This window comes from Triturus cristatus, chromosome 2_1, assembly GCF_964204655.1.
Source record: "Triturus cristatus chromosome 2_1, aTriCri1.1, whole genome shotgun sequence".
NCBI lineage: Eukaryota > Metazoa > Chordata > Amphibia > Caudata > Salamandridae > Triturus > Triturus cristatus.
The window spans coordinates 989,222,842-989,236,531 of NC_140581.1; the positions used below are offsets into that span (position 1 = coordinate 989,222,842).

The window sequence follows — 13,690 nt, forward strand, 5'->3', positions numbered from 1 at the left end:
AGGCTAGTCTTCATTTTTCTACTGCTATCTTTTAATTAACTTACTTACGCTTCTTGAATTTGCATCTGTATTTTATTGTGGTTGGGTAAGTTTGTGATTGCCAGAAAGAGTAATGGCCTGATTACGAGTTTGGTGGTCCTGGAGAGGGCCACCAGGCCAGCACTCCGCTCCAGAACCGCTAAAGTCGACCATCGGCTGGCCGACTGCCAAATTACAAGTAATCTCATGGTCTGGCGTGAGATCCTTTGGCGTTCCCACAGCGGTGCCTATTCAAAAGGCACTGCAATGGGAAAGCTAAAGCCCGTTCCTGAATAGCATGGACTGTAAAATCCATGCCGTGCAAGGAAGGGAGTGCACACAGGGGGGCACATGAGTACACAATGGCCTTTAGGCAACAAGGACCCTATAGGGCCCCTTTGTTCCTTACTGCCACAGTTTTCATGGCGGCCTCACCGCCATGAAATCTGTGGTGGTGATGAAACTCCAAATATGCTTGGCGGTGCTGCAGCGGCACCACCAGCATATTAGAGCCTCTCACTGCCGCAGAATTCATGATTCCCGGCGGTTGCGGTTCAGCGGTTTCATAATCAGGCTCTAAGTTGGTAGGAGACTGGATATATTTGTGCAAGGATGAGTAACAGAGTTCATTTATGACTAATTAGAGGTCCTAACCAAGTAGTGACAGAAAAGCCATTTTCTATTATTAGCCAGACCTATTGGCATTGCCCGTGCTTGTTATATAGTCGTAGGTGTCACATGTGAGCGTGAAAATAAATCTCTACTTCTGCAATTTAAATCTTGACTCACAGAATCCGATTTCCAAGCATATATGCAACTGTGTAAGTATAAATGCCTGTCTATGTGGCAGAGTTTTCCAATTGAGTATGTTCAGGAACTAGCTAGGAAAAGGGTGGGGGAAAGTGGGTGAGCTGGCACCACTTTTGAAATTTGCCTCTATAGTAGGAACTTTCTTATATTCTCAAATTTTTTCCATGTTGTTTTCCACCCTGGAAACAATCATAGATGCACACAAATAAAATGTTGGTGAAAGTGTCTGTGCAGGGTGGGAAAAGAGAATGGATTAACCTCAAATTCTGATAGGGTTTGGAAGATAGGGTTTCTCCAAAAGGAAAATTAGAAAAATAAAGAGAGAAAAGGATGTTCCATTGACTCCCAAAGCAGGCATGGAGGTACAAAGAAGACTACAACAGTCACAGTTTTCCACATGCAAGCCTCTTTTGTGAATTTCTTCAGGCTTAAATGTGCTGTCTTACTACCATTGTTTTTTGGGAACCAGTCCTTATGTGTGGACTCAAGACCTCTGAAAGAGAATGTGTTTTTCGTCTTTTACAGATAGGGCCAATCATCTGTATCAATGAAGAAAGTATGGCTGCCATATTAAACTTGTGTAAGAGCACATGTGGGAGAGTTTGAATAATAAATTAAAATATAAATAGTAACTTTCTGTCCTGCAATCTGCAACTATCCCGTGACTCCTATAATGGTGAAAAATTAGGCTGCATCTACTTCCCATCCCTAAATTCCTTGACAATAATTGGCACTAATACAGCAGCACAAGTACCACACATCTGGCATCTGGGAGGGATTCCATAGAAAGCATAAAAATGTCATTCACCACCACCTACATTCCCATTATGCATATAAGCCACATTCCTCATAACAAGACCTCTTTTGTCGAGCAGTGCTCGTCCCTCACACATGTCTGCTGCGAACGTAATGATCCCAAAGGAAAAACAGACGTGTCAGGCATGAAAGACAGACATCTGGAAAATGCATCACTCCTTATCCACACCTGCAAAGAGTAAGGGCCTCATCTCAAGTGTCAACCCTACACCCCAAATTAAGGAGGGTTGATAGACAGGAAAAGGAGAATCCTGAACTTTAACGTTCAGACTAAACCATTGAGAAAAGCTGCACACAAGGCTTTTCCAGTTCTCAGTATCGTTAGATGTATTCTTATAATAATATCATTACAGAAAGCAAAACTTTAAGGCCATCACATGTCTTAATAGGAGAATGGAACAGGAGGGGAGGCAACCGATGGATCGCCTAAAGGGGAAGTGAGAACAAGACTTGGAGAGGGATATCCCGGACGCTACTTGGCCTAAACTAGTGGAAAGAGCATGGAAGAGCATGCGGAACGCTAGGTTTCAGCTAATACAATTTTATGTGTTACATAGGGCATATATGACCCCGAAGCATATTAAGCAGATCTTTAAGGTAGAAGCGGCTACCTGCCCTAGATGTGGGACAGAGGGCGCGGTCTTTCAGCATATGCTGTGGTCCTGCCCGAATTTGACAGTATATTGGGGAGAAGTAATTACTGTACTGGAGTTGGTTAGGGAGCGAAAGCTTAACAAGGACATGGGGGCGAGTTTATTGCATTGGTTTCCGCACACTAAACATAACAAAGTGACCAGAAAATGTATAGATCTGGGACTGCTATTAGCAAAAAGGGAGATAACCAGTCATTGGAAACACAACCAGGGGCCTAGGGTGCAGAGATGGAAGCATGAGCTTCTTAAGTGGGCAGCAAGCGAAAGCGTGATTAAGCTACGGCTGGCGCATAGCCTGCAGAAGGAAACGATGTTGGAAACGGCACACGCCTGGGAGGCGCTGGTCGAGGCATTGCGCAGGCCCGATAGAGACCTGGAGGAGGAACCAGACCCTCCTCCAGACCGTTGACCATTGGGGATCGTGGGGGGGACACTGGGATTGATGGCGCTATGGAAGCGGAGAGTAGCAGACGACATGGGGATGGAGGTCATCCCACAGAGATGGCACATCTGAGGCATAATACCTATAGATTAGGTTACATTCGGAACTGTACACTGAGGTGGAGCACACTGGAGGGTGGGATAGGGGTGGGAAGGGGAAGTAGTTATATCGTTGGGAAGGGATGCACAACATTGGTATTATTATGCATTAATTCTTGATATGCCACGAGAAACTGTAAATGGCTGTCCAGGTAACACTGTGTAATACTATGCTTGGAATAGATATTAGCTCTGAAATTAACGGACAGTGGGCAGCTAGTAACTATGTAATATATGTCAAAGTCTGAGGATGATATGATGAAGATGAACACAAATAAAAAATGTTTTTAAAAAAAAATTACAGAAAGCAAAACTTAATTGATTAAGGGATATTAGAATAAGCCAAAAACCATAATAAATGCAATAATGCAATATGCCTTTAAGAGGTTAAATAAGCACTGCAAATCTGGTATTCAATAACAGTAAATAAGCCTTAAACACAGAATGGAACATCTAGCCCTCTCTAAGCAGCAAACAGAATGATGAATAAAATATCTAAAGTATTTCCAGAATTTCTTAGAAACAGTTAACAATTCTTTCCATTCAGTACAGCTCAGGTTTGTCTCTAAGCTTTGGGATATCTTTCATAAAAATCCAGAAATCCTGCCTGATCCAAGGTAGAGACATTCCTCCTGGCACTTATCTCAAGGTGCTTTCTTCTTCCATATTATCACACTCCAACTCACTCACAACTCGCCTTCCTTCATTCTTTAATGGATTGAAATCTATTCACACCAGCACAGTTCCACATTCTCCCAATCTATAATAATTCTCAACAATCCTTCTTAAATTCGCTCCCAACTGTATAAGTGTCTCCTTTCAGATCTCATTTTTTGTTTGTTCAGTTATATATGGCTCACTAATTCTTTTTTGTTCAAATCTACACCCTTCTCATTAGCCATTCCTTCAAGTTTCTATTGTGCACGACAAGCACGCTTACCTGCTTTCAAATTTAAATGCTCGGATTCATCAAATGTCAATTTTAGAACCCAATTTTGATCAGCTTTTGAATAAATAATTTGATGCTATTCAATTTACTTGTTGAAGTACCATCTGGAGAAACTACTGTCCCACTCTTCGGTGAATAATCCAAAACTGAACCTCCAATCTCCAGACCCAACTCCAATCCAGCAACCTCATTATAAGGTGCTGGAGTAGTCACAGTCAACAATCAGTCCATCAAGTCACCCTCTTCATCCAAATCACACGTTTTAATTTTTTATGTATTTCAATGTGCCCTTTACTGGATCATTGATAATCATAAGAAATACACCCACTGTTTCCACCACTTCAGTATGCCAAGCCTTCTTCTGCAAACACAACCTAGCATTAGCCCAGTAATGTACAACCGTAGTAATCTGACCTTTCAACATTTTCTTTTGCATCTTCATAATGGCTTCCAAATCCCATTCATTCAATGCACCACGCTGTGCTGGTCTTGGTTGTGATTTCATATAAAACAAACAAGTACGTTTTTCCAATTCAAATGTACCATTCTCAAACAATTATAACTTTTTGTATTCACAGTTGCTCTGTGCCATTCTTTAAGCCATTAGCAAGTATGCATGGCAGAATTTATAAGCATCTCTTGAGCCTGACTTCCAACTGGTGGGAAACTTTGGCTTTTGTCAGTAAGTTCCTTTTAGATGTACCCAGATTCACACCCATTCATGTAAAACACTTCCCAATACACCATGAAATCAAACACCAACCTAATCACAATACAATATCTTCAAACACGATAATTCATAAACCAAAAACTATAAACAATAAAACCTGTGTCTGTGTACCAGGAAACAGTACAGAAATCACGAAAATCAAAAACAAAGCACAGCACCACTATAAGTACCAACTGATCAACAAAAATCAGTAATGTATTTTAATTGCCCAAGTACATCATGACTTAAAACAATCCAAATGGCAAGAACGTAAACAACATATATTTATGGAAACAAGTTGACATGTAGTTGTAGTACATCCACAGCCGACACGTGTTTCGTTGATGAATGACTTTCTTAAGGCTTAAAGTTGCATCTAAGTGTTGTAGAGTCCACCAACACAGGCTATTTAGTTTATGCTTGAGTTTTGGCAACGGTAATAAGCTGTCTCTACCGATCCGTATGTGTAAGGACCTTTAGAAATATCATAAAGTCGGGAAATCCACATAGGCACCTCTTTTCCTCTCTGCTTGCGACTTCCCTGAAGTAATAGAAGTAACTGTAATGTTTTGATTAGTAAAAATGAGTTCCGAATTACCCGTTATGATAGTCGGTTCAAAAGGCAACGTCAACAAAAGCTCCTTGGTGGATTATCGGTCCTTCCCCAAAATCCGTGCTGTGTGCCAAACAGATTCCCGACTTGTTAAAAAAAGTACAGAAATCACACTCACCACAATAGGGTCATAGCATTTCAAGGCACTATTCCACCACACACACTGAGCGAGGCTTGGACCACCGATGACTTAACCTTGAATTTGAATAGCTTACCTTTTTGCACAGAATAAACACCACTGTTCAACTCTTAATTAGTGCTCATTCACAACCAGACTATTTAGGAATTTATAAACCCAAAAACTGTGGCGCCACACCTTTACATCTCCTACAGACACCTTTATTCAACTCAAGTTCAACAAAAATTCAATATCTTCACATAAAATACACAATGTCAAGACAAATAAACCATTAACAATATTTAATAATGCACCTTCATCAACAAACCTTAATACGCTACAAACCGTGCATGAGACAATACCTAAAACAGAGTACTATAGCACCACATGGACATAATCACCAAAACAGAGAATCACCTGCTTTGGGATGGGTGCTGGACACACCACAATTCTAGCAAGTCACAGCACAAGACCTACTACCTTAATAATGCTCACCCATCCAGTCTCCTGAACTGCACCACCAGAGTACCTTTGTCAGACTTCTAATGTCTTAACCACTGCTTCTCCGCACGCAGGATTCTTCAACTTGAGGGTTAGCACTAATTAACACTAATTAGTCATTGTCCGCTTTCCTCCACCAAAAACTGTTGGCCCTCCACTCCAAATTGAATAAGGAGCGTTGATGGACAGGAAAGGAGAATCCTGAATTTTATCGCTCAACCAAGACCATTAAGAAAACGTGCACAACAAGGGTTTTCTAGTTCTCAATATTTGTATATTTAGTCAAAAACAGTATCGTTACAGAAAACAAAAGTCATTAGAATCAAGGGAACTAGAATAAAACAAGAATCCTAATAGATGCAAACTGCAGTGTGCAAATGAAACAAACACAGCACATCTGGCAATCAATCAGCTTAATAATAGTAAATACAGAAAAGACCACAAGGATCTAGCACGCTCTAAGAAACAAGCTGCAAAGTCTGGCAGCCTAGGAAGAAATCTAAAGTCTCTCTCTTTCCAAAAAAACACATCTTTTATAATGTTCTTCACAAAGAAAAGCAAACACAAGGAGATGATGGACGGAGCGCTGACACTTTTCAGACACTCACCCCCAGTCACAGATCTGGGTTGAATCCATCATCGTTCTTTAGCGCACTTCACCACCTCAGTTCAGACCAGGCTATATGCAAATCAGTCTTGACCCTGTGCCTCATGGGAACAGTCCAGACCAAACTGCCAAGCCAGGTCTTCCCTGGACCGGTAAGAAGCATCCTTTGACTGGTTTCATGGTATTACCCCTCATCAGCCACGCTAGCTTGAATCCAGCGACAAAGTGAGCAAGGGACCCACGTCTGGGAATACCCTGCCAACTTAGGGCAAACAAAGCAAACACAAGGAGATGATGGACGGAGCGCTTAAACTTTTCAGACACTCACCTTCGAGTCACGAATCTGGGTTGAATCCATCATCGTTCTTTCGCCACCCCAATTCAGACCAAGCCATATGCAAATCAGTCTTGATCCTGTGCCTCATGGGAACAGTCCAGACTGAACTGCCAAGCCAGGTCTTCCCTGGACAGAAGACATTGTATGTTTTAATGCAAACACAAGAAGAAAAAACAATTAACTGCTTTTAAACATAAATAACGTCGACATGTTAACCAAGGCTCAGCTGAGCTGCCTTGCAATGTTGCAAGATCAGAACATCCTTTTCATGGAAGCTAGTGAAACTTTATAGTGTTACGTGCAAATATAGACCATGGTTTGTTGATGGACTTAAATAATTTCGTGAAAGCAAAATGAAACATGACTGTATACAGCTCGTTCACAGAAAATGCAGCATAGTTACGCTAACTAAAGCAAACCTAAATTAGGCAATATTATTTTAATACAAAAGTAGAATCGCACACAAGATCCCCCAATGTATACCCGGCATCAGGGCTGGACTGGCCATTTACCCTATCTGGTATTTCACTGGGGGGGGGGGGGGGTCGAGCCATTGGAGAAGTCATTTTAAAGTGCATGGATGACCCCCTTCATCACTCTCTCCAGCTCCTGGGGTTTGGCACCAGGCACAGCGAGGGGAGACAGAAAACCCAGGTGGAATGTGCTGGGTCTACGGAAAATCCACCGACTGTAAATGTGTTGGGGCCCCAATGGAATCATGTAGGTTAACCAAGGCCTAGTCGGACCAGGCACACAGTACAAATGAGGAGGCTTCCATGGCTGGGATATGAGCAACCAGAGGCTGAGCTGGGTAAATAAAGCAGAGCTGGCAGCCTTTAGGAGGAATCTTGCAGATGCACTAATGTGAGTCTCAGATCCTGGGATTACAATAAAGCATATCAAGGAATCTCTAGATGCTCTCAAACCAAACAGACGTGATCACCCTAATCACCCTTACTGGCATGCATCCAGGGATAAAGTCCATTCTTAACTGCTGACTTTGAAATTTATCGACCCTTTCTGAGATGACAAATGTCAATAAACCAATTTTGGACAATTCCATATCACAACAACCGGTATGCCGGGCCATATTTATTGATTAAGCACACATATGAGAGTCTTCTTGGTGCTATCTGGATTACACAACATGAATAAAACAGAAATATGGATTAAAATACAGACACGCAAACAAAATACATATATAGGCATGGCAGTATTATTGGTCCTTGGTCAAACAGTCATGTCTTGAGGACCAAGCTCCTAGCAGGGCAGATGGCATGAGGTCAGCCCAAGAGAAGGCTGACAGAAATTACCACTAGAAGCTCAGCTTAAGTGATTTGATCACTGTACTCTAACAATTGATTTGTGTTTGCTTCCTTGTTCTGAGACCATTTAATTAGGCCTAGAAATATTTTCCTGTTTAATTTGCAAACTAATTTTCGAGATTTCTCCACAAAAAAAGTGTCCAACTCCTCACATAAACGGCTTCGAAAAGTGATTCTAGACTATCTGATGGCAGAAATTGCAGGTCCTCTACACCTCTTTACACTAAAAGGATGCTCGTCTTATAGATATATGATTGTAAAATGATGTTTGTTGTTGCCAGACTGATTTTTATTGGTGGCTGATAAAGGAGAGTAAAAGGTTTTGAGAGTTGCAGACTAAGGGCCCGATGTAGAGTTTAACAGATAGGTGCTCCATCACAAATATGGCAGAGTACCCTATCCGGCAAACCGTCGGTCATCCCACTCTATTTGGAGTCCATCGGACCATCATCTTTCCCTCTGCCCCTGCTAGCTCCGCTGTCGGAAAGCTTACTCTGAGAGGCCGACGAAATGGGGCTATGATGGAGGTTCCTCTGAGGCCCTCCTATAAACTTGGGAGGACGAGGAGAGTTCAAGTCCAGTATACAGACCCCTCTGAAATCAAATAGTGAAAATTATGGTCTACTGTTTTGGACTGATTAGGCAGACTCACACTTGGGGTCTGTCGATAGTCAGTGGGAGTGTGTGATCGTAGGAGCAAGTGCACTTGCCCACCCGAAGGCGGATTGCTTCATCGTTGGGCTTGAGCAAGCCCAATGATGAATCATGCCACCTTCGGGTGGGTGAGGGCACAGGTTCCTCTGAGGGCACAGAGATCGCCAGCTGTTATCTCTAATATACAGGGGTAGTCGGCCAGGTTGGAGAACATAATGTTCTCACTACCTGGACAGATGACGGGCCACCCACCAAACTTTAAACCAGGCCCCACATTTTCCTCCATTTGCTCTCCAGTCAGGGGGCCTCTGGGTTTAAATCATCTTCATATTTCTATGATTTGAAAGTGTAGTCAAGTATGTAAATTTTTCTAGAAGATGTGGTCTAGGTTGAAGCAAAAGAGCCCAATTCACAATGAGCGAGCACACGCAAATTTACACCTGTAAACATGCTCCTTCACAAGGATGTAAATTACGAGTTTTAGGAATTCACACGCTTTCCCGGTATTGTACCAGAATATTGAGTTTTTAATATCATACTGCCAAAATATTGTAACCAGAATATTCACTACCACAACATTGTTAAGGTAAATATATACTGGTAAGTACAGATTTGCTATTCATAACTCGACGTCTATGTACCTCATTGATGCATATAGAAGAAGTGACAAGATGGTGTTAGAAGACAGGGAAAGTAGGGTGATGGGGAAGAGGCATGAGGTAGAATGGAACCTTTGGTAGCCTTGGTATTTGGCAACCCCAGCTTTCGGCTGCGGGCTCTTAAGACAATCTTTGGGCATCTGCCGTTTATTTTTGCATATTAAGCGCTGTCTGCCACGGATTTCTTTTTTCATTTCTTTTTTTTATATATATTTACCTTTTTTGAATTAAAAACATTATCAGGCCAAACCATATAACTGGATTTATATACTGGTATTCGCTCCTTTCCTTTCCCCCTCACTGAGGCTCCTTTTATGCCCAAAGGTGTTCACTTTACCCAGGCGTTTCTAACAAAGGGGCGGTCAATGTACGAGTCATTTAGTCACGCTGTGGCAACTGTGAAAATCAAACCATGCGTCACAATATCTCTGTCGTTAAACAGAACCCTGTTTTCCCAAATTATGAAAACTTCGGAACGCAAGCCATGTTTGGTATTATTCCTTTATTATTAAACATAACCCCGCGTCCCTCAAATTATGATATTTTACGCATTGTTTTTCTCTTCAAACAGTGGTGTGGCCAAAGCCTGGAGCCGCGCGCACTTCGGAGAGGGCTCCGGCCCGGTGCTGCTGGACGAGGTGCAGTGCACGGGCAACGAGCTCTCGATAGAGCAGTGCGCAAAGAGCTCGTGGGGGGAGCACAACTGCGGCCACAAGGAAGATGCCGGGGTGTCCTGCACGCCCCTCTCAGGTACAGTCCTCCATTACTGAAGCAATGATTGTAACGCCCTGCTTTCCGGAAGTGTCGTCCAGGTGTGCAAACGATGCAGTATGGCCTAGTTTGCTAGGCATGCAGATGACGCAGGAGGGATTATGTTCTCTGAAATGATGACGTAGGCAAGCGGTCGCAAAAACAACAGTTGATGGACAGAATGCAGAACAATGCCATATATTCACCCCAGTACAGAGATCTGGGCCTAAATCCATCGTTTTTTTGCTCACCATGCCATTCCAGTTTGAACCCAGCCATGTGCAAATCAGTCTTGACCCTGTGCCTCATGGGAACAGTCCCGCCTGAAATGCCAAGCCAGGTCCTCCCTGGACTGGAAACAAACATCCTAGGACCGGTTTCGGGGTTTCACCCCTCTTCAGCCAGGATAGCTTGATACCAGTGGCATGGAGAGCACAGACCCACATCTGGACATACCCGTCCCACTCGGGTGACAAATGCAAAAACAACAGTTGATGGACAGAATACAGAACAAGGTCATACATTCACCCCAGTACAGAGATCTGGGCCTAAATCCATCGTTTTTTTGCTCACCATGCCATTCCAGTTTGAACCCAGCCATATGCAAATCAGTCTTGACCCTGTGTCCAATGGGAACAGTCCAGCCCGAACTGCCAAGCCAGGTCCTCCCTGGACTGGAAACAAGCATCCTAGGACCAGTTTTGGGGTTTCACCCCTCTGTGGCCAAGATAGCTTGATTCCAGTGGCACAGTGAGCACAGGACCCACGTGTGGGCATACCCTTCCCACTCGGGTGAGAAATGCAAAAACAACAGTTGATGGACAGAATACAGAACGGAAACGGTAGGCCAAAGCTAAAAAGGGTCCAGTTTCAAACTGATGTATGTGCCCCGCCCACTGCATATACCTGGGAACATATTGGTGCAGGAAAAACATTACCGTCACCATTTTAGAGCACTTCCAAACTCTTACATAACAATTTGTTACACTCAGTTCCTTAATGTTACTCGTTCTTCCTTTTGGCTATGTTTGTGCATAAGCTCGCCTCTTTTTTTTTTGCTATCACTGTTTCCAAGCTACTCAAACTTTCTCTCTGTCATAATCTTCTCCTCCCTCACTTCACAGTTTTATTACTGTAACATCATTGTCGTTTTTGTGCTTTTATTTTTTTCTCCCATAGCCTCCTGCCCTGAATCCCATATTCCTTCCTTTTCTCTGGTGCCAGTCCTTGACTTTTTATCTAGTGCACTTTGAATTCTGAGATTATTAGTTACAGTTCCCAAAATAACTGTGTGGGCAGAGAAGTCAAAGAAAATATAATGATTTTGGCTAAAAAGGCAGGGCTGGAACCAGTAAGCAGCTACCATCAAAGTGTGAAAAGAGCTTTATTCGAGCTAAATAAGAATCCGTAATGGCTGAAACTCACAGGAAAGCTCAGTAAAATTTTAAAAGCAAAAACAAAGTGTTTCAGGTTCTGATTAATTTAAAAAACAACAAATTCGTTTCCACGAAGATAATTGCATTGATCAGTGAAATGGGGTTTCAATCTCAGATGTTCACTCTTTGTTGCTAACACTTTAAAAATCATTGACTTTCTTTTACAGAAGAATAAATAAACCCTCCTGCCCTTCTATGCCATTGTGCACAATCTCTGGTTGTCAGACCAACACAACAAAGGAAGATTACAAAAGACTGTGTAAACAAGCCCTTCATTTCAGAAAGCGTCCACGCATCTGTGGTGGTGTAACAGGAACACTGTGAGTACTACCACTACAGCTGGAACTGCAGGCCCCAAGCTCTATCTGTCCATAAGTAGCACCCACTGCATTTCAACTGCAAAGTGGACACGTCATAGGGCGCAGACCCAGAATGCTGGGGCCCCTTATGGTTGAAATGGATGAAATGACCTCACATCGTCCCTACCTAGGCATGTAGATGATGCAAGAATGATATTATATTCTCCCTACTCTAGAGAGCATGGATAGATGTTGACCCCGAGACACCTCAGGTAACAAGCGATATTCGGGGCAATGGAAAAATAAAATATTATGCCAACTTTTGGAAGTGACGCTACCTTTAGTTACGCACCTGAAAAAGATGACACATAGGTTGCACCCTCGCGAAAACAAATTTTCGGCGCGTGCAACGCCCAAACTGTAGGTTTTCACAAATTGGCTCCAGAGAGTACTTCTGATGGGCTGTGAGGTAATGGCAGCGCGTGAGTCATGATTTGAAAGCATTACACAAGATGATCAACCGTCAATGAACGTCACTCAACTCATTAATAACCACTTGCACTGCCAAAGCCAAGACTATGAATCCACATTTATCGGCAAAAGGCCCACCAGGCACATCTGTCCTCCTCTCCTCAGAGAAAACAATTTATATAGAGAAATGGCTTTCAAGGCTTCAATGGTAAATCTTCATCTAATACTCAATGTGAGAAGTTGTGGCAAAAACCACTCTGATCTCGCGTGCTAAATCAGTGATGCATGGGTCCTTCCAAGGCTCAATTTATTTTGAAAGCGTTTTTCTTTGATATGCAATTAGCAAAAAATAAATACATGGTATTATGCAGATGCGCTAAGTGGAATATGCTATGGATGGAGGGGCCATGACTAACGGGAAGGGGAGGCTGGGGTGAGTCACGAGGCCCTGCCCCCCCGCCAATGGTAGTGATTTCCTGTTACTCGATGCAGGTCTGCATACATGGTTTATGTCATACAATTCTGTCATGTGCATTAGTTCTGAGCAAGGATATTCAACCACAAGGAAGACAATAGCAGTTAAGCCCCTGCATTAAAATAGAAACTGTCTAAATAGAGGCCTTGTTTCTATAATAAATGTGTGAAGGTACGGTGGGAGGGGACACGAGGGGATGGTAGCACTTTAAATCATGAATTTCACGGCGGTTTAGTTTTTATACTGAGGTGTCTCTAAACCTATTAATCCATGTTAATCCCCTTTCAGCAGTAGAGTGGCATACATTGTAGTGGAGTAGAGTGCAGTTGCATATAGTAGAGTGGTGCAGAGTAGAGTTGAGGTGCGTAGAGTGCAGTGGCATAGAGTAGTGTACAATGGTGTACAGTGCAGTGGCACAGAGTAGAGTGGTGCAGAGTACAGTAGAATGGCGTAAAGTGCAATGTGTAGAGTGGTGTAGAGTGCAGTGGTGCAGTGGTGTAGAGTGGTGCTGAGTAGACTGCAGCGGCGTAGAGTGCAGTTGCGTAGAGTGGTGCAGAGTAGAGTGGGCGTATACAGTGCAGTGGGCGTAGTGGTGTGGAGTAGTGTACCGTGGTGTAGAGTAGAGTGGCTTGGAGTGGAGTGGAGTAGAGTAGAGTGCAGCTGTGTAGAGAGCAGTCCCATGGATTGCAAATGGCGTGGAAAGCAGTGGCCTACAGTACATGCATGGCATAGAATGCAGCAGTCCATGTCGGGTAGGTACTGATTTTGACGTTCCCATTGAGGTACCTATTTCATAGGCACTGCCGTTAGAATGCCAAAGAACCGCCGCTAGACAGGAGAAAACTACGAATCGGACGGGCGGTTCAACCACAGGTTTGGCGGTGCTGGAGCGGGGGCGGTCCTGCTCCGGCACCGCCAAGCTCGTAATGAGGCCATTATACTTCTTCATG

At 43.2% G+C, this 13,690-nt stretch overlaps 1 protein-coding gene across 1 annotated transcript in view; it reads left to right on the forward strand.

The window, feature by feature from the left end:
- The window catches only part of PRSS12 (serine protease 12), a 474,415-nt gene that overhangs the window by 225,421 nt on the left and 235,304 nt on the right, over positions 1-13,690 (forward strand). The window contains exon 5 of the mRNA XM_085634365.1: positions 9,881-10,059. Within this exon, the coding sequence (XP_085490491.1) occupies positions 9,881-10,059 (179 nt within the window). The remainder of the gene's footprint in view (positions 1-9,880; positions 10,060-13,690) is intronic.